At 42.1% G+C, this 17,613-nt stretch overlaps 1 protein-coding gene across 3 annotated transcripts in view; it reads left to right on the plus strand.

The window, feature by feature from the left end:
* The window catches only part of LOC126349907 (phosphoserine phosphatase), a 71,302-nt gene that overhangs the window by 9,866 nt on the left and 43,823 nt on the right, over positions 1–17,613 (plus strand). For all 3 annotated transcript variants that reach the window (XM_050002469.1, XM_050002470.1, XM_050002471.1), the window contains exons 3-4: positions 7,589–7,723; positions 13,754–13,899. In XM_050002469.1, the coding sequence (XP_049858426.1) occupies positions 7,589–7,723; positions 13,754–13,899 (281 nt within the window). The remainder of the gene's footprint in view (positions 1–7,588; positions 7,724–13,753; positions 13,900–17,613) is intronic.

A 17,613-nucleotide genomic window follows, 5' to 3' on the forward strand; every position in this document is an offset into this window, starting at 1 on the left:
GTAGAGGTTATGTGCTACAGATGTGACCTGAAGCCGTACATCCTTCCACCTATGTGGTGCTTTCGGTGCCTTCGTTTCGGGCATATGTCTTCCTGCTGAAAGGCAGACTCTTTGTATGGTGACTGTGGCCACCCAGTCCATGAGGGAAGCCCTAGTGTTCCGCCACCTGTGTGTGTCAACTGTGCTGACCGCCACTCCTCTCGCTCACTGGATTGCCCGGCTTACAAGAGACAAAGAAGTTACAAGGTTTGGCAAAAGTATGAGAGACTCCATCCGGTGTCACCATCTTCAACTTCTCCCACTGTTACTTCTCTTCCTCCTCCTCCTCCTCCTCCTCCTCCTCCTCCTCCTCCTCCTCCTCCCTCGTCCTTACTCCAGCCCCACCCCACTCTCCCTTCCACCCCCTCTGCAGTTCCCACAACCTCCCGCCAGGGAGTCGCTCCCTAGAAGAAATGCCCCCCTCCTTCGGCATCTGCCGGTAATCAGACTCGCTCCCAGGAACCCTCTCCCCGACATTGCTCAGGCCAGAAGACTCTCGCCACCACTCGGCCATGTTGCGCACCATTTGTCCATTTGTGTGCCCCAAAGTCACCCACTCTATTGTGGTCCCCGATCTTGCAGACACCTGTAGTCCCCGTGTCCTATCCTCCCTCACCACAGAAAGAGGAGAAGAAGAAGAAACATAAATCCCACTACAAGGCGCCCCCAGTGCCCGCAGAGGTGCCAACTCCCCTCTCACAACCTGAGTCTGACATCTCATTTATGGATGTCACCCCATCCTTGTCGGTGACAACTACTGACAAAGTGACCTGACCTCCTCCTCGCCTCCTTCGGCCTACCTTGGACTCGTGCCAATCATCCAGTGGAACTGCAATGGATACTACCGTCACCTACTGGAAATGCAATGTTTCGTCTCCTCTCATTCTGCCTTTTGTCTTGTTCTCCAAGAAACGCATTTCCGTGATGACCACTCTCCAACTTTCTGTGGTTATCGGGCATTCTGTCAGCACCATGCTGTCCCTGGGATAGCTTCTTGTGGGGTCAGCACTTTGATTCGCTTCTATGTCATTAGTGATTGGATCCCCCTATGTACCACCTTGGAAGTGATAGCTGTTAGAGTGCAAAGGATTCCGGCAATCATCCTTTGCAATGTCTACCTCCCTGCAGGTCGATCCCTTGCTTATGTTGCACTATCTACCTTAATCCAGCAACTACCACCCCTGTTTCTCCTCCATGGGGATTTCAATACCCACCATCTACTCTGGGGGAGTGTCACTTCAACGAGTCGGGGTATCCTAATCGACAAACTTATCACACACTTCGATTTGTCTCCCCTCAACTATGGGTCTCCTAACCACTTCAGTGCCACTCACGGCACCTTCCCTGCTATTGATCTCACGATCTCCTCCCCTGCCCCCCCCCCCCCCCCCCCCCCATTCATCATCCTATGATGACCTTTGTGACAGTGACCACTTTCCAGTGACATTGTCGTTCCCCTGCTGTCGCCAGGCAGACAGGCCTCCACGTTGAGCATTCCGTAGGGCCAGTTGGCCTTTATACATGTCTGCTGTCCGCTTTGACACCTGTCTCTCGAATTCCATTGATGTAGTCAAGCAAGGCATTTCTGCCGCTCTTCTTCATGCTGCTGGCTCTGCTGTCCCTCTATCCACAGGGCTCCCCCATTGGCCGGTACAGTGGTGGACCAAGGACATCACAGTCGTAGTCGCTGTCCAGGACCGCCAATGGATACTGCAGCGATTTAAGCGACACCCCTTCCAGACCAACTTCCTCCTTTTTAAGCACCTCCGAGCTAAGGGTTCTTGCCTTATTAAGAGGAGTAAAAAGAAATGCTGGGAGCACTATGTTTCCTCCATGGGGACATATGATCTCAGGTTTGGTCAAAGCTCCGTAGCATTCTGGGCTGCCAGCAACAGTCAACTGTCCAGGGCCTGAACCTCCAAGGAGCTCTGTGCACTGATCCATTTGTCCTCGCGGTACACCTTGTGACACACTTTCTCCAGCAGAAACTCAGAGTTGAACAGACACCCCTCCATTTCATCCCGCACAACGTTGAGCCCCATAATGCACCTTTTGCTGAATGGGAATTGATGAAAGCTCTTCATGAGACACAGCCACAGGGCCAGATTCCATTCACAATCAGATGATTCAACACTTGAACGTTTGCCAGAGGCAACAGCTCCTCAGGGTCTTCAATCACATCTGGCTCATGGGTGCTTTTCTGTCACAATGGCGAGACAGTACAGTTATCCCCATCCTTAACCCCTCAAAAAACCCAATGTGTCTACACAGCTACTGCCCCATTAGCCTTACGATTGTGCTTTGTAAACTGCTCAAAAGGATGGTCAACTCCAGATTATGTTGGGTGCTGAAATCTTGGGGCATTTTGTCACCGTATCTGTGCGGCTTCCAGGCAGGGCAATCTCCAACTGACCATTTACTTCAATTGGAATCAGCCATTCAACAGGTTTTTACTCACTGCCAGCACCTTGTCATAGTTTTCTTTGACCTACATAAGGCCTATGACATGGCTTGGCATCATCACGTTTTAGTGACCCTCCATGACAGAGGCTTCCGTGGTCCCCTGCCGATTTTTATCCATGAGTTTTTATCTTACCGCCTCTTCCGGGTTTGAGTTGGCACTTCACTCAGCACTCCTCAGATAAAGGAGAATGGTATCCCACAGGGTTCTGTGCTAAGTGTCACACTCTTCCTCATTGCCATAAATGGGCTTGTGACCTCTGCTGGGCCTCTGGTTACCTCAGCATTGTACACTGATAATTTTTGCCTCTGGTGCAGCTCCCACTCAGCGGCATCTGCTGAGTGCCAGCTCCAAGGCGCCATCCAACAGGCTTCTGCGTTGGACACTGCCCATGGCTTCCAGTTTTCCCCCTCCAAAATGTGGGTTATGCATTTTTGTCGTTGACCCACAGTACACCCTGATCTGGCTATTGGTGCCTTTTGCAGTAGCCCTGTTGATAGTCTCCTCACAGATGCGGGCATTCCCCTCTACACATCCAACGGAGCCATCTCCTTGTTTCTTACACGGTCACCATTTGCCAATTCCCTGACCATTCTGTGTACCCTGTGCTCTTTGCCAATGAGGGATGCCCTTGGGTGGGATTGATGGTTGGCGTGCATCTCACTACCCTCTGCCAAGATCTCCATCTGCACTCACTGGACTGCACCCTGTGTCTTTCCTCCCATACCCCCCCTCCTCCCCCCCCCCCCCCCTTGGATAGTGCCTAGATCACGGATTAGGACCGATCTTTTCCAGGGTCCTAAGGTCTCTGTTGCTCGTATGGTTTACCGGCATCTTTTATGTGTCATCCTTGCAGAGTTCCGGGGTGCCACCATCTTTTACACTGATAGTTCTAAGACTACTGATAAGGTGGATACGCTTCCACATCTCCTATCAGCTTTGAGCACAATTTCTTGCCAGGATCATGTAGTATATTTACAACAGAGCTTCTAGCCATTCACACAGCCCTACTTTTTGTTCCTCAGGCCTCCCTCCATAATGTTTTAATTTGTTCAGACTCCACGAGCAGCCTGCGGGCTATCAATTGATGCTACTCTCGTCACCCCTGGTCTCTGCTATCCATGACCTTTGAGGCGTAGCACCGTATACTGATCCTGCCTTAGAGGCGGTTAAGTGGGAGAGGTGTCTCAGAGCTGGATAGTGACAGATGGTGACGCGAGACAGGACGCGCACGTAGTTTATGTATCAGCCGTTAGAGGACAGTATTGGATAGGGGACTGTGATTTAGTTTTGATTGTGCCCACTAGAGTACACTAAAGTAATAGAATGTTTTTCATAAACTGTTCTAGTATTTTCATAAAGTGGTATTATGTCTTTTTGTGTATGTAAAATGATATAAATGTGTTTTAGCAGTATGAGTGATGCTTGAGTGTGGTTTGAGGTTAATATGAAGAAAATTGTTTGAGTTATGTAGTGGGATTTAGTGTGGGAACATTTCGAAGAAATATGGATATGGGCAAAGGGGATTTTTGTAGAATAGATTTGTAAAGTAAGTTTATGGTAAAGGGAAAGTTAATTCAGGTATAAACAACAATAGTAAATAACTTTATGCATAAACAAAAGTTCAGCATATTAGATAATTATGTCGGTAAAAAGTGGAGTCGTTAGGTTTACTATTTTGCGATTGGTTATTGATGAAAATCATGGACTGACACGGGAGAATGTTGTTTTGCTATTGGCTGTTGAGTAAACTGACCAATGGTAAAGCAATATTCTTCGCGCACCTTTCTCTGCGGGTAGAGAAGACTTAGAGTATTCTAGAGAGGAGTCGGAGCCTAGCCAACAGTTCGGACATGTGTAGTAGTAGTTCGGATGGAAATGATAAGTTGCCGGATCTAGCAGTGTTTCATACATCAAAAGTGTTGTAAAGTGACGGCATAATTATTCCAATGGGTGTGTAGAAATTTCGGAATTTAAGTGAATTTTGTGACGAGAAAAGAAATAAATTCCGCGTGACATATTGAGCAGGTCGATGGCTAAAACCTGTGACTGCATTAGGTATTGACAGACTTAATATTTGGTGAGCATTCTCAAACCAAAACAATCCGTATTTTGGTAGCTATTACATTTTCGGGAAATGCAACTCCATAAACTTGCTAGCGTGAGTGACTGTATTAAGACAAGCACGGGCTTGGCAGTCACCTAAGTTTCAGAATGCATTAATTAAGGACAAAATTTCCAACCTTTCATTTTGTGTGGAAACTTTCTCCTGAAATGTAGATTAGTGACTTTCAGCCTGGTTCATGTTGAGGTACAGTAGGTTTCACTCGGCTTCCCTACTGATGATCTGCTGAGACAATGTTCACAGGTAGGTGCAGGTATGACGTAAAAGGGATGGAAGGAAACATGCCGCCACCTTCTCTCTGCCCTTGAGCATGCCGCCTGTTCAGTTGTCTTTCTCTGGGTCCCAAGTCGTGGGAATCCCAGGGAGTGCATTGGCTGACTGTATGGCAAGAAAGGCAAATACTTACCACCACCCCCCCCCCCTCCTCCCATTTCCTTTCACAATCCCAGCTGTGAATATGTGGATCTACGTCAAATCTCTGTTTGCCCAACAGTGGAATGCCATCTGGAGCACTACTGTTCATAGTAATAAACTCCACACAACCAAGGAGTCTACTGCAGTTTGTGGAACTTCTTTCCGCCATTTTTGGAAGGAGTCCACGGTTTTATGCCATTCACGCATTGGCCATACCCAGCTCTTTTATAATTTGCCTTGTCTGACTGAATCCGTTCACTTTTAGTAGACCCTCAGACCCTCTTTCTTATGTAACCCACTTTGGAAGTTCATCAAGGCACTGTTGATGAAGATTGCCCCACTCCTCAATGGCAATTTGACATAGATCCTTCAGAGTGGTTGGTGAGTCACATCATCCTAAACAGCCCCTCAATCTATCCCAGACATTTTTGTTAGGGCTCATGTCTGGAGGACATGCTGGTACTCTATTCGAGTTATGCTGCAGGAAGTCATTCACAAGACGTGCACCTTGGGGGCACTAATTGTCGTCCGTGAAAACGAATGCCTCGCCAATGTGCTGCCGATATGGTTGCACTAGCGGTCGGAGGATGGCATTCGCATATCTTACGGCCATTATGGCATCTTACATGACCACCAGTGGTGTATGTAGGTCCCACATAATGCCATCCCAAAACAGCAGGGAACCTCCACCTTGCTGCACTCGCTGGACAATGTGTCTTAGGCGTTCAGCCTGTCCGAGTTGCCTCCAAACATGTCTCAGATGATTGTCTGGTTGAAGGCATATGCGACACTCATTGGTGAAGAGAACATGATGCCTATCCTGAACGGTCCATTCAGCATGTTGTTGGGCCCATCTGTACTACATTGCATAGTGGCGTGGTTGCAACGATGGACCTCGTCATGGACGTTGGGAGTGAAGTTGCACATCATGCAGCCTATTGTGCACAGTTTGAGTCATAACATGATGTCCTGTGGCTACACCAAAAGCATTATTCAACATGATGGCGTTGTTGTCAGGGTTCCTCCGAGCCATAATCCATAGGTGGTGCTCATCTGCTGCAGTAGCAGCCCTTGGGTGGCCTGAGTGAGGCATATCGCTAACAGTTTCTGTCTCTTTGTATCTCCTCCATGCCGGAACAACGTCACTTTGGTTCACTCCAAGACACTTAGACATTTCTCTTGTTGAGAGTCCTTCCTGGCACAAAGTAACAATGTGGACACATCGAACCGCAGTATTAACAGTCTAGGCATGATTGAACTACAGACAACATGAGCCATGTACCTCCTTCCTGCTGGAATGACTGGAACTGATCAGTTGTTGGGCCCCCTCCATCTAATAGGTGCTGTTCTTGCATGGTTGTTTACATCTTTGGGCAAGTTTAGTGACATCTCTTAACAGTCAAAGGGACTGTGTCTGTGAAATGATATCCATAGTTAATGTCTATCCTCGGGAGTTCTGGGAACTGGGGTGATGCAAAACTTTTTTTGATGTGTGTACAAGTAGATTTATTTTATTTGGTATTTACTCTTTGAGTGCAAAATATTTTGTGTAAAATCACCTTTTCATGGGATCAGACAGGCCTTATCTTTGAATGTTGATTGGCTGTGCTGCTGCCGAGGTAATGTTCTTTTATTTATTATATGATACAAGATTTATTTTACAATAGGGGTCAGATATTTGCCAACTGAGCACCATGGAGATCCAAATCCTTGTGAGACTTGGGCACCCTGTAAAGCTTGACCATTGAGGATTTTGCTCCCTCTCCCCCCTCTGCTTCTCATTCCAGTAGCTCTTCAGTTGGCCTAACGAGGCTGAGTGCACCTTGTTCTACTCCTCAAGGAAAAGAACCCTGAAAAATGACTGTCATGCACTAGTAAATCACTGTGCCATTATCTATAAGGGTGTAATTTTTGGTATAGAAAACAGTATACTAAAAGGGAAAAGCATCACTTTTTCCTTTGTTTACTCTGTTCTCATCTCATTTGTCTTGGGAAACTCACATACAAGAAAGAAATAAGTATTGCTGTAGTGCCAAGGATTCAATAGAAGAGGTCTTTGTTGTTGGCAGCAAACTGTTATTTGATGTTTCATAGATGTGATGCCTCACCAGCGTATTCAATTAGTTAATTAGTGACTGGTATTAATACTTCTTTTTACTGATCTGAGCTCTATATCTAAAATCTCCCTACATTATTCAAATAAGAAATTTATCGGACTATTATAAATTTGTGATTTGAATTTTGTGTGTTGTGTATTGATTTTGATGAAGGCTTTACTAATATTTGTGTTGTGAATTACTTGCATCACTCTTTTTTGCTACACACATTTGAGATCTCTCTCAGCCATGTATCTTGACAATTTTTAAATGCTGATGATCTTAAAACTACAATGAAACTGTCTGTATGAAACAGGTGAAGTTAGTTCAGTATACGGAGACAGTGAACATAGTTTTACAACCCCTCTAGAGAGATTCTTCAAGAAGTGCAAAATAATCCTAAGTTCAACTTGTTACAGGTGATATAATTTTATATTTATTTTTGAATTACAGGACAGAGGAAGCAATGAAAGGAAGTATGAATTTCCGTGATGCTTTTGCGCGGAGACTTGACATTATAAAGCCTCAGATGTCACAGTTAAGAGATTTTATAAGTGCTCGTCCTCATAAGTTGACACCAGGTATAAAGTAAGTATTATTGTACTTATCTCCTACGATTTCTTGAAGTATTTCTGTCTCAATCAGTGTAATCAGGACAAATGAATCAAATTTCTGGTAATATAAGTTACAAAGGGTTTAAGAGTATATATTTTATTTCAACATATATTGGGAGCAATTTTCTATAAAAGGCTTCCTTTTCCTATGCTACTCACATATGATACTTCTTATTGTCAGTTTTGAGTTACAGAGAGAAGAGTTATTGGAAGTGGCAGTAAGTTGCAGTCAATCCAGTTGTTATCTTTGTCATGCACTGCACGTGAGGTTGTGTGTCAGAGCTCTGTTAATGTTCTTGACGTACTGAACATTAGTTCTCTGGAAATGTGTAAAAATGCCAAAAAATTGGGGGGGGGGGGGGGGGGGGAGGGAGGGAGAGAGAGAGAGAGAGAGAGAGAGAGAGAGAGAGAACACAGTTGTATGCAAGTCACAACGTTGGTAATAAAACTGTAGAGTCTTTCAAATCGTACAGGTACTTGATACAATATACATGTTGTGAAGCAATATGAAGTAGGTCTAACGCTCGAAATCAGCAGAAGGGAAGAGGATGGAAGACTTAAATTTTTGGTAATTTGTGTTGTATCTGTTAATGAGACTGCTTACTAAGCATAGGGGAAACCTGGTCCAGCATTTGGGATCTTAATCAAGTAGGATCATAATAGATCAAAGTTGGGGCAATTGAAGATGTTTGTAGCAGTCGGTGGCTATGTTACTAATTCTACTACACAGATGTTTGTTTGTATGCTGTGTCGGTCACCTGACTACGAATATCATGCCAGAAAACTGTAGAACCATTGTTGTGCCATACAACTGATGCACAAAAAAATGCTAATAATCTTGGTGAATCAAAAAAGTACTGTCTTCATAATTCAAAGGAGTAGGTTTGGAAATATATGTCAGGATAAATATTAAGACGTTTTAGTATTTTAATGCATAAATGCACCTCTCATCTTAACTTTTGGAAGTGAATAGACTCCGTAGTCTTAAGTGGGTGTCGTCATTATCCACATCCCTGTCGCTGTCAGTCTTTGCTGCTGCTGCTATCATCCCCTGATCTTATTATTAACTCTTTCACTCTTTGTTGCAGTGCTCCTCGTTGCCATGCCTTTTCCAAGATGTGCCATGTACGTGCAACAATATTTTTCTGTTTTGTGGGAGTAATGCTGCCTGATGCTGCATATACTAAAAATTCAGTTTCTTTTAGATTAAAGCTTTTATTTCTGTCTGTGATGTATGATTTCACCTGAGGGCACACAAGTTCTATTACAATGAAATGACAGTGATATGATGGAAGATGCAACATTCTATGACCATTTTCTTCTGTGACATTGTCAGTGTCCTAAACGATATTACATGATTTATGCTGTTTCATGATTTCAAACAGTTCTTCCTTTTTCATTTACCTGTCAAATGAATTTATGCTGTTTTTTGCTTGCAAATCCACTATGTCACACTTCTTGCTGCTGCGTGTAGAGATTTTGTAAAAGTGAATGCAGGGGTATGGTGCAGTATCAAATATTGTAGTGGAGTTCTTTTCTGTATTTGGAAGCAAAGAATGTATGAATCATTCTTTTCATTTTGTTGCGATCATTCTGCATGGTAGTCCCCAGATTCCTTTATTTAAATGGGACAACAAAGCATTTGGAACAAGCCCACCTATCTTTGCAGCATGTGAAGAATGAGCAGACTGCCTTTTCGAACAGAAATTTTTAGTGTTCCTCATGCAGTGTCGTCAGTCTGTACAGTTGGTGTCAGATGACCAGTATTTACCCACACTTTATCCAACCAAATATTTTGTGAGGTTTCCACTTAGCTACTTCCCTCGTAAAATGAAATCTCCAGGCAAATGGTATCTTTATATTCAAGCAGCACTCTTCTGCTAGACGACGCTTTCCATCAGAACCCTGTCTTCTTTAATATCCTTCAGACGCTGGTTTTTCCTTTGAAAAACAACTCGCTGTCTGTTAGTGAGATAAGCAATTTCCTTCAGGTGTGATATTCCTTCTGCATATAACGGCTGATATATACGTTTCCAAATTGCATCCTCTTGAAAATTATCCAGTTTTGTCATTTCAGCAGCACTCACTCAGGTTTTTCAGAGAGTCAAAAGAGCAACAGTTGGTTCTTGTAGATCTCCGCCACACTACTTCTTCATTATTTTCTTCAGAGGCCATTCTAATTTTCAGAGCTGTAGCTACTCATTAGAGGACTTTTGACCACAATAAAAGAGGCCTGCCATTATCCCTTTCTTCTTCAAAAAATCATCATACATTGTAGACAAGCTCACGAGGTTTGCTCTTTAAACTAGTGCCCTTCTGACTTTCATATTGTTTAAGGATTAGGCCATTTCACACACACTTGAAATTATCAGTGTTTTACTGAATTGGAAACTCACGATCCGTGACTAACTATGAGCATACAACAAGCAGCCACTGAGAAAATATACCACCATGTCTGATTTTGAGTTGTAGGGGTGGCAACATAGGTTCTATCCCCATGGGAACTTTTACGAATACCACATATCAGATCAAAGTGCTCCATGTGCATGAAGTATCTGGGATGTTCTTCCAATGGCCTGAATGTAGTTTAGCTCATGCAAAACTTGAACTTGAACTTGAATTTGAATCATTGGATGAAAGACAATGTTCTGCAGGACTCTCGTGGGAAAATGTTGAGAACCACTATAGACTGTGGATCAGTTATGATGCATTGTATATTTCGTGTAAAGTTCATGACTGTAAGATAAAGAGAGTGGGATGTATAAGAAGACACGTTTCCCTCTGTTTACATGTGAATGGGATAGAAGAGGAATGGCAGATAGAACTACAAAAGTACCTTGTCAGACATTACGAGGTGCATTCAAGTTCTAAGGCCTCAGATTTTTTTTTCTGTGGACTGGAAAGTGATAGCAACATGCGCATTGTTTTAAAATGAGGCCGCTTTCATTGTCAATACGTCCCAGAGATGGCAGCACCGTACGGTATATGGAATTTTACTGCCAGTGGTGAGAATGAGAACTGTTTTACATACTTCAGATGGCGATGTTTTCCTTACTTGAACAGCATGCAATCATTCGTTTTCTGAATTTGCGTGGTGTGAAACCAATTGAAATTCATCGACAGTTGAAGGAGACATGTGGTGATGGAGTTACGGATGTGTCGAAAGTGCCTTCGTGGGTGCGACAGGTTTAATGAAGGCAGAACATCGTGTGACAACAAGCCAAAACAACCTCAGGCTCGCACAAGCCGGTCTGACGACATGATCGAGAAAGTGGAGAAAATTGTTTTGGGGGATCGCCGAATGACTGTTGAACAGATCGCCTCCAGAGATGGCATTTCTGTGGGTTCTGTGCACACAGTCCTGCATGACGACCCGAAAATGCGATAAGTGTCATCCAGGTGGGTGCCACGAATGCTGACGGATGACCACATGGCTGACCGTGTGGCATGTTGCCAAGCAATGTTGACGCGCAACAACAGCATGAATGGGACTTTCTTTTTGTCGGTTGTGACAATGGATGAGACGTGGATGCCATTTTTCAATCCAGAAACGAAGCGCCACTCAGCTCAATGGAAGCACACAGATTCACCACCACCAAAGAAATTTCAGGCAACCGCTGAAAAAATGGTGGTGTCCATGTTCTGGGACAGCGAGGGCGTAATCCTTACCCATTGCGTTCCAAAGGGCACTACGGTAACAGGTGCATCCTACGGAAATGTTTGAAGAACAAATTCCTTCCTGCACTGCAACAAAAACGTCCGGGAAGGGTTGCGCGTGTGCTGTTTCACCAAGACAACGCACCCGCACATCGAGCTAACGTTACGCAACAGTTTCTTCATGATAACAACTTTGAAGTGATTCCTCATGCTCCCTACTCACATGACCTGGCTCCTAGTGACTTTTGGCTCTTTCCAACAATGAGACACTCTCCATGGCCGCACATTCACCAGCTGTGCTACTATTGCCTCAGCGATTTTCCAGTGGTCAAAACAGACTCCTAAAGAAGCCTTCGCCGCTGCCATGGAATCATAGCATCAGCGTTGTGAAAAATGTGTACTTCTGCTGGGCGATTACGTCAAGAAGTAATGCCAGTTTCATCGATTTCGGGTGAGTAGTTAATTAGAAAAAAAAATCACAGGCCTTAGAACTTGAATGCACCTCGTACATACAGTGGAGTGCGTAGTATTCATTTAGATGCAGACTTTAAGCATAGCTTCTTATTTTGGCTGTGCATTATGTGATTTGTAGGTATTTCAGAATGCCAATTGTTATGAGCACTTTGTTTTCTAATAAGAGGACAGCTCCAAGTGTGTCAATGTCATGTACAGGGTGTACATTAAGTCTGGGAACACTTTCCATTATTTATTGTACAGATATCATACACATTGCATTTTGAAGAGAAACTCTGAAAGCTGTTTTACAAACATTCGATATGCGAAACATGAGTGACCCGGCAGGCATCAATATAGTAATCGAATTCTTGCCATACCCATCCCAGCATGCATTGTTGATTGTGGCAGTCACTTCCCGTATTCTCTCCCAGAGCTCTGCTACATCACATGGTAGAGGTGGTACACACAACAGATCTTTCATATGTCCCCCAAAAAAGTCACAATGGAGTGAGATCTGATGATCGGGGAGACCATTTCTTGAAACAGCTGTCTCCTTCTTGTCTTTGTTGCCGTCATTGAGTTTAAGCAGTATAGCAATATCACACTCTGACCACAAGTTTACATATAGTATCTTATTTCCAGTTCATAATCAACTACTAAACAATGACAAAAGCTAAATGCACAATAAGATCTATATGTAGCACAGTTATCTGCCAACAGCACATTTTCCGATTCTTTATCCCAACAAAAATTGTACTAAAAGATGTGTTTTGGAGAGGGATCTTTAATGCAGTGTATGTTTTCTTTGCTGCATACATGTTTTCAAATCTAAACTTGAGGAAAGTTTAATTGTTTTGTTTTCTGTTGAACCCACTATGTTTATGAGTTCACAAGACAAATAATGTCGTTTCCATGATGTCACAGGTCTTGAGCTGTGATTAGCTTATAAAAACAAACTGAACAGCTCCAATGTTTATTTTTCTGTAAACCTAGCACACCATATTTGTTGGTTTTCGTATTTATTCTTGCGTGTGATGAAAATATGTAATTTATGTGCCAAAACACATCAAAGATCTCTTAAAAATGTGGTGTTTTTAGTATGGTTTGTTGTTCTAAAGTATTAGAATATGTGATGTCGCTGTATGAACCAGCTATTGCCCATTTTAAGTATTTCATTTAGTAGGCAGAATAGGGTATTACAAGAAACTGATTGCTTATTGTCTGTTAATGCACACTTCACTTAGCTCAACCCTTTGGTTTACATATGAAATCAGCTTGTCTACCTTCTGCGCTGCAAAATGTTGCACGAGCATTTCGTACGTATTTGGAAGATTCAGTACCATAGTTCTTTTTCAAGGTCATATTCCAAATTTTTGCCTTATAAATTGCACACACTGCATTCATGTTGTACTGTTCTCAGACTCTGTATTCTTCAGTTATTCATAAGAAAATAAAACTCACTAGAACTCGTGCACAACACATTCACAAAAAGAATCTTGCTAATAATGGTAAAGGGACATTTTTCACATGCAAATTTCCTCTATTCATTCGTGGAACTCCTATTAGTGCGGCCTGAAGGTTATCTACTACCTTTTCAAAAAACCATCAATCTGTATCAAAACATTCAAACTGTTTACTGTCATTATTAATGTGGGAATTATTTGAAATGTGTCTGATAATTTGAACTCTGTAATCAATCATTGACAAATGTATTTTAATCAATCTTATGGACAGCTCCACTTCGGAGCCTTAAAAAATAGGTATGAGTTGCATTTGGTCAAAGGTTAATGTTGTGGGCTACAGTATTTAAGAATTTCTTTTACAGTTAAGTGTTAAGAGAATACTGAAACTGTACCTGTATAATATTATGTCTGACTTTCCTTCTTTCCAGAGAGTTAGTTGAAGCTCTTCATCAGAGAAGTACACCTGTTTACCTAGTCTCTGGAGGAATGAGAGGTCTGGTCACTCCCGTTGCATTAGAATTAAATATACCACTGGAGAATGTATTTGCAAATCGATTAAAATTCTTCTTCAATGGTGAGTAATAAACATAAAAACCAACTATTTCCAATTATAATCATGTGTGTATGCATGGGTGTTCAGTAGATAAATATTACTGTGTAGATATTTTTAACATAATTTAAAGAGGACTTTTATGTACATATATTGATGCAGAATTACCATCTGAACAAAAAGACTGTTAGAAATCAACAAGATATTCATTATTTGGAATGAATAATCTTTTCAGCAATGGACCAACAGTGTGTTGGCTTTGCTTAATCATTTGACAAAGTCAATTCATAATTATGTACAGTCGGTATACTATTTTTGGCTAAATTGAATGACATAAATCCGAATAAAGACTAAGATTCAGGAAGTAGAAAATCTGTTTATTTAATTCCAGTTGATGGTCACAGAAAAGTTACCAGATTGTAAATTTCTTGTTTATGTCGTAAACATCTAAACTGATGATGAGATATTGTTAGGCTGCAAATGCACATTGTTGTCGGTAGGAATTAGTGATGTGTATCCTTGCTTCTGATTTGTGTTGCAAGATCGTATGTGTTTGCTTGTTGAAATATGTAGAAGGCTGAGAACTGAATTGCAAAAGACTAGGTTTAAATAGTGATAGTTTTAATTAAAGGAAATTAGATTGTGTTTGGATTGGTGTGGTTATTTATGTTGGAGATATTCTGTGGGCGCCAGACAGCTGCTTGTGAGGTTAGGGCAGGTGTGGCTCAGAGTGTGCAGAGTAGTGCAGTGTGCTATGGAGTTGTCCATGGTGAAGTTCTGTGACTGTTGGAATTGGTAACTATGGAGACCTATAGATAACACAGAACCAAATTTGATTCACAACCATTATGGGAGTATGTTCTTGTTATTGCTTGTAAGAAATTATTGTCAATCGGAAGTTACAGATTTCTAATTGGGTTAATAAACACATTTTGTGGACCTACCTGTACCTGCTACCATGTATGTAATAGCAGTCATTTCACAGGAAAAGTCTGGTAGAAGGCATGATCCCTCCAAAATGAGTAAGAAGGTTGCATCAATGAGGAGAGAACCCTCACAGAATCACAAATTCAGTTCTAGAAAGATTGGCAGTGTATGACAAAAGACCTGAAATGAACATGACCACTAGTAAATGGGATGTATTTGCAAAAGCATTTACTCCTCCTCGAGCTATACAACTGAAAAATGCTCAATTGCCAGTAAGATGTGTGTGTGACTCTAAAATGATATATTTTGATTCAGTGTGTGTTTATGGAAAAGGATGGCTATGTTGTTGAGTCGTATATTTTTATCCCTATTGTTCACTGAAAAGTAACTGCTGTCTCAAAACTAACATTCACTGAACAATATATTACTCTTAGTAAACTATTAATTATGTAGTTGCCACAAATATGTCACAAATTTCTGCAATTTCTTTATTTCTTACTGGGTTCTCATTCTGCATTAGAAGGTGTGTAGCATGCTGCCCTGAGACATCATGCTTCCATTCATATTCTTGAGACGGCATCTGTGACATATTTTGACACTGGATCTTTGTTGATCTGTCATTGTTGTACAGGTCAGTGGTCTAATTTTCCATCATACTCTATTAACACATTCATGTGTGGTTTAAACTTGCAGCAGTTAAGATACCAGTCAGATATGAATGGGTGGTAAAGTCATAAATGTGCAGGTATACTTGTAAAAAAATTATTGCTCATAAAGATGGAAATATTTTGCATTACAGTTTCATATGTGTGTTTTGGAGTCTCTCTCCACATACCATTCGTGTAGGTTCAGAATGATGTTTTGACATCCAGCCTACACTTTAGTAAGCGTGGACGGAAATAATTCTTTTTGTATTTCTGTGCAGTTGCACTTTTATTTTGTCCGTTATAGGGCACTGTGCATTTTTTAATGAGTACCGGTACCACCTCTTCTCAGTTGCTTGCATGTACATCAAAAATTGATCCCAGTCTTTTACCTGTAAATGCACTAGAGTAGAATCTAATGCAAGATTTCCTCTCGTTTCATAGTTTGGAAGACATTACATAACTGTTCTTCAGTATTTACACAAGTATGAGAACTTTTTCTTTTTCTGACCATTGAGATCGTGGTGGACAATACAAGCATCAAATATGCGTATGTCTGAAATATATGTTGAGAAAAAAATTTCACCCTTCATGGTTCTCCACCTCACTGGAAAGGTAGCCGTTATACAATTTTTCACATCTGCACCTCCCACTCCCTTACAATATTTCAGAAAACAGATAATTTTTGGGTCTACTTCTCTTGGGTCATTACTCTCTTTGCTTCCCTTTTGGCAGTGTTGTTCTTGGGTGTATGTAAATAAATGCCTTATTGTCTTTCCTCTAAAGCACAAAATTTTATTTATTGATTAAGTTTCAAATTATGTTCTTGTGAGTTTCATCAAAATGTCAAAGTATATCTATTCTATTAGGTCATACAGTGCATTACATAAGTCACTGTTTTCATTACTAGACCTTGGAATCACTAACTAAAAAACCACCTGAAAAATTTATTCCACTTTAGGAGGCATTTTCCAACTGGAGACAGAAACTTTCGAACAACTATACCACTACCCAGAGAGCAAAGGAAACGAAAACAAACAACAGCATACCAAACGGCAATGTACTTCTTCTATACGCTGATGTGGAGACAAGTCATCAGTGGCTGTACACATATGTTATGTTGTGTTACACAGATTGCTCTCACGGTGCTAGCTGTGACAATGCAAGGTAGCAGAATGACGAGCTAGGTTCATTAAATGGTATGAACGGCTTAACTATAAAAATTGTGTAAAGTAATAAAGGTATTTGCTCAGCAGTATAGTGTACAGGATCACCAGAGCAGAAGGCGGTGGGCGGGAATAAACTATTAGGGCAGTTTTAGGTAAGAGGCCATTAATTGGCAGAAAATGCATTCAAATGGACCACGTAGGTCAGGCCTAGGGAGGTGAGAGTGAGCCAGAGCGTAGTGGTAGGCGATGCATAGTTCGCATCAAACGTGGGTGAAGTTAATGAATAGTGGCGTCTTGCCATTCGGACAAGTCCGAATGGTTTGGTGGCCACAGCAGCAGAAGAGCCAAGTGATGTTCACAGCTCCAGGGCGCGCGGCAGAGTGAGAGCCTTGCCGACCAGCGACGGGGTGCATCCTGCATGGCCACGCGGCTTCCTCCACCCTGATTAATCAGAAGCCAAGAAACCCGCAGGGGTGGCCTGAAAAGTTCAGAAGTGTGGCCTGGTCAGCATCGCCTAGATGGCGTTACCTCATCAGCACACGAGGGAGGCGGTGTGATTGAGATTGCCCATCCTGGTGCTGACTTTTGTTGCCAGACCGTGGGACAAGAAAATTACAGGCAGTCAAAGTTGCCAGCTAATGATGGACCGTAACGAGAGAATGAAATTAACCTTTAGAAATAAATTAATGATAGAATCCCCTACTATCTGGCTCAACCTTACACTCCTCCCTCTTCCGTGGGAGCAGATAATGCATGTGAATTCACTCAGTGTAATTGTTACTTAAATGTGGACAATTTTAGTTTGCAAAACAAGGCAGATATGGTTTGACTGTTAAAGGTTCCCACAGAAGATGGCAAGGGCCTTAAACTAGGGGTGGATGTAGAGACTTTAAAGACCTCCTAGGGGTCACAAAGGGGTTTACACACTTCAACAATATTATGTTTATACAAGAACAAGGAATAAATAGTATAAAACATCAGAACAAAACTACATGAGT

Source organism: Schistocerca gregaria, chromosome 1, assembly GCF_023897955.1.
Source record: "Schistocerca gregaria isolate iqSchGreg1 chromosome 1, iqSchGreg1.2, whole genome shotgun sequence".
In the NCBI taxonomy this organism is placed as follows: domain Eukaryota; kingdom Metazoa; phylum Arthropoda; class Insecta; order Orthoptera; family Acrididae; genus Schistocerca; species Schistocerca gregaria.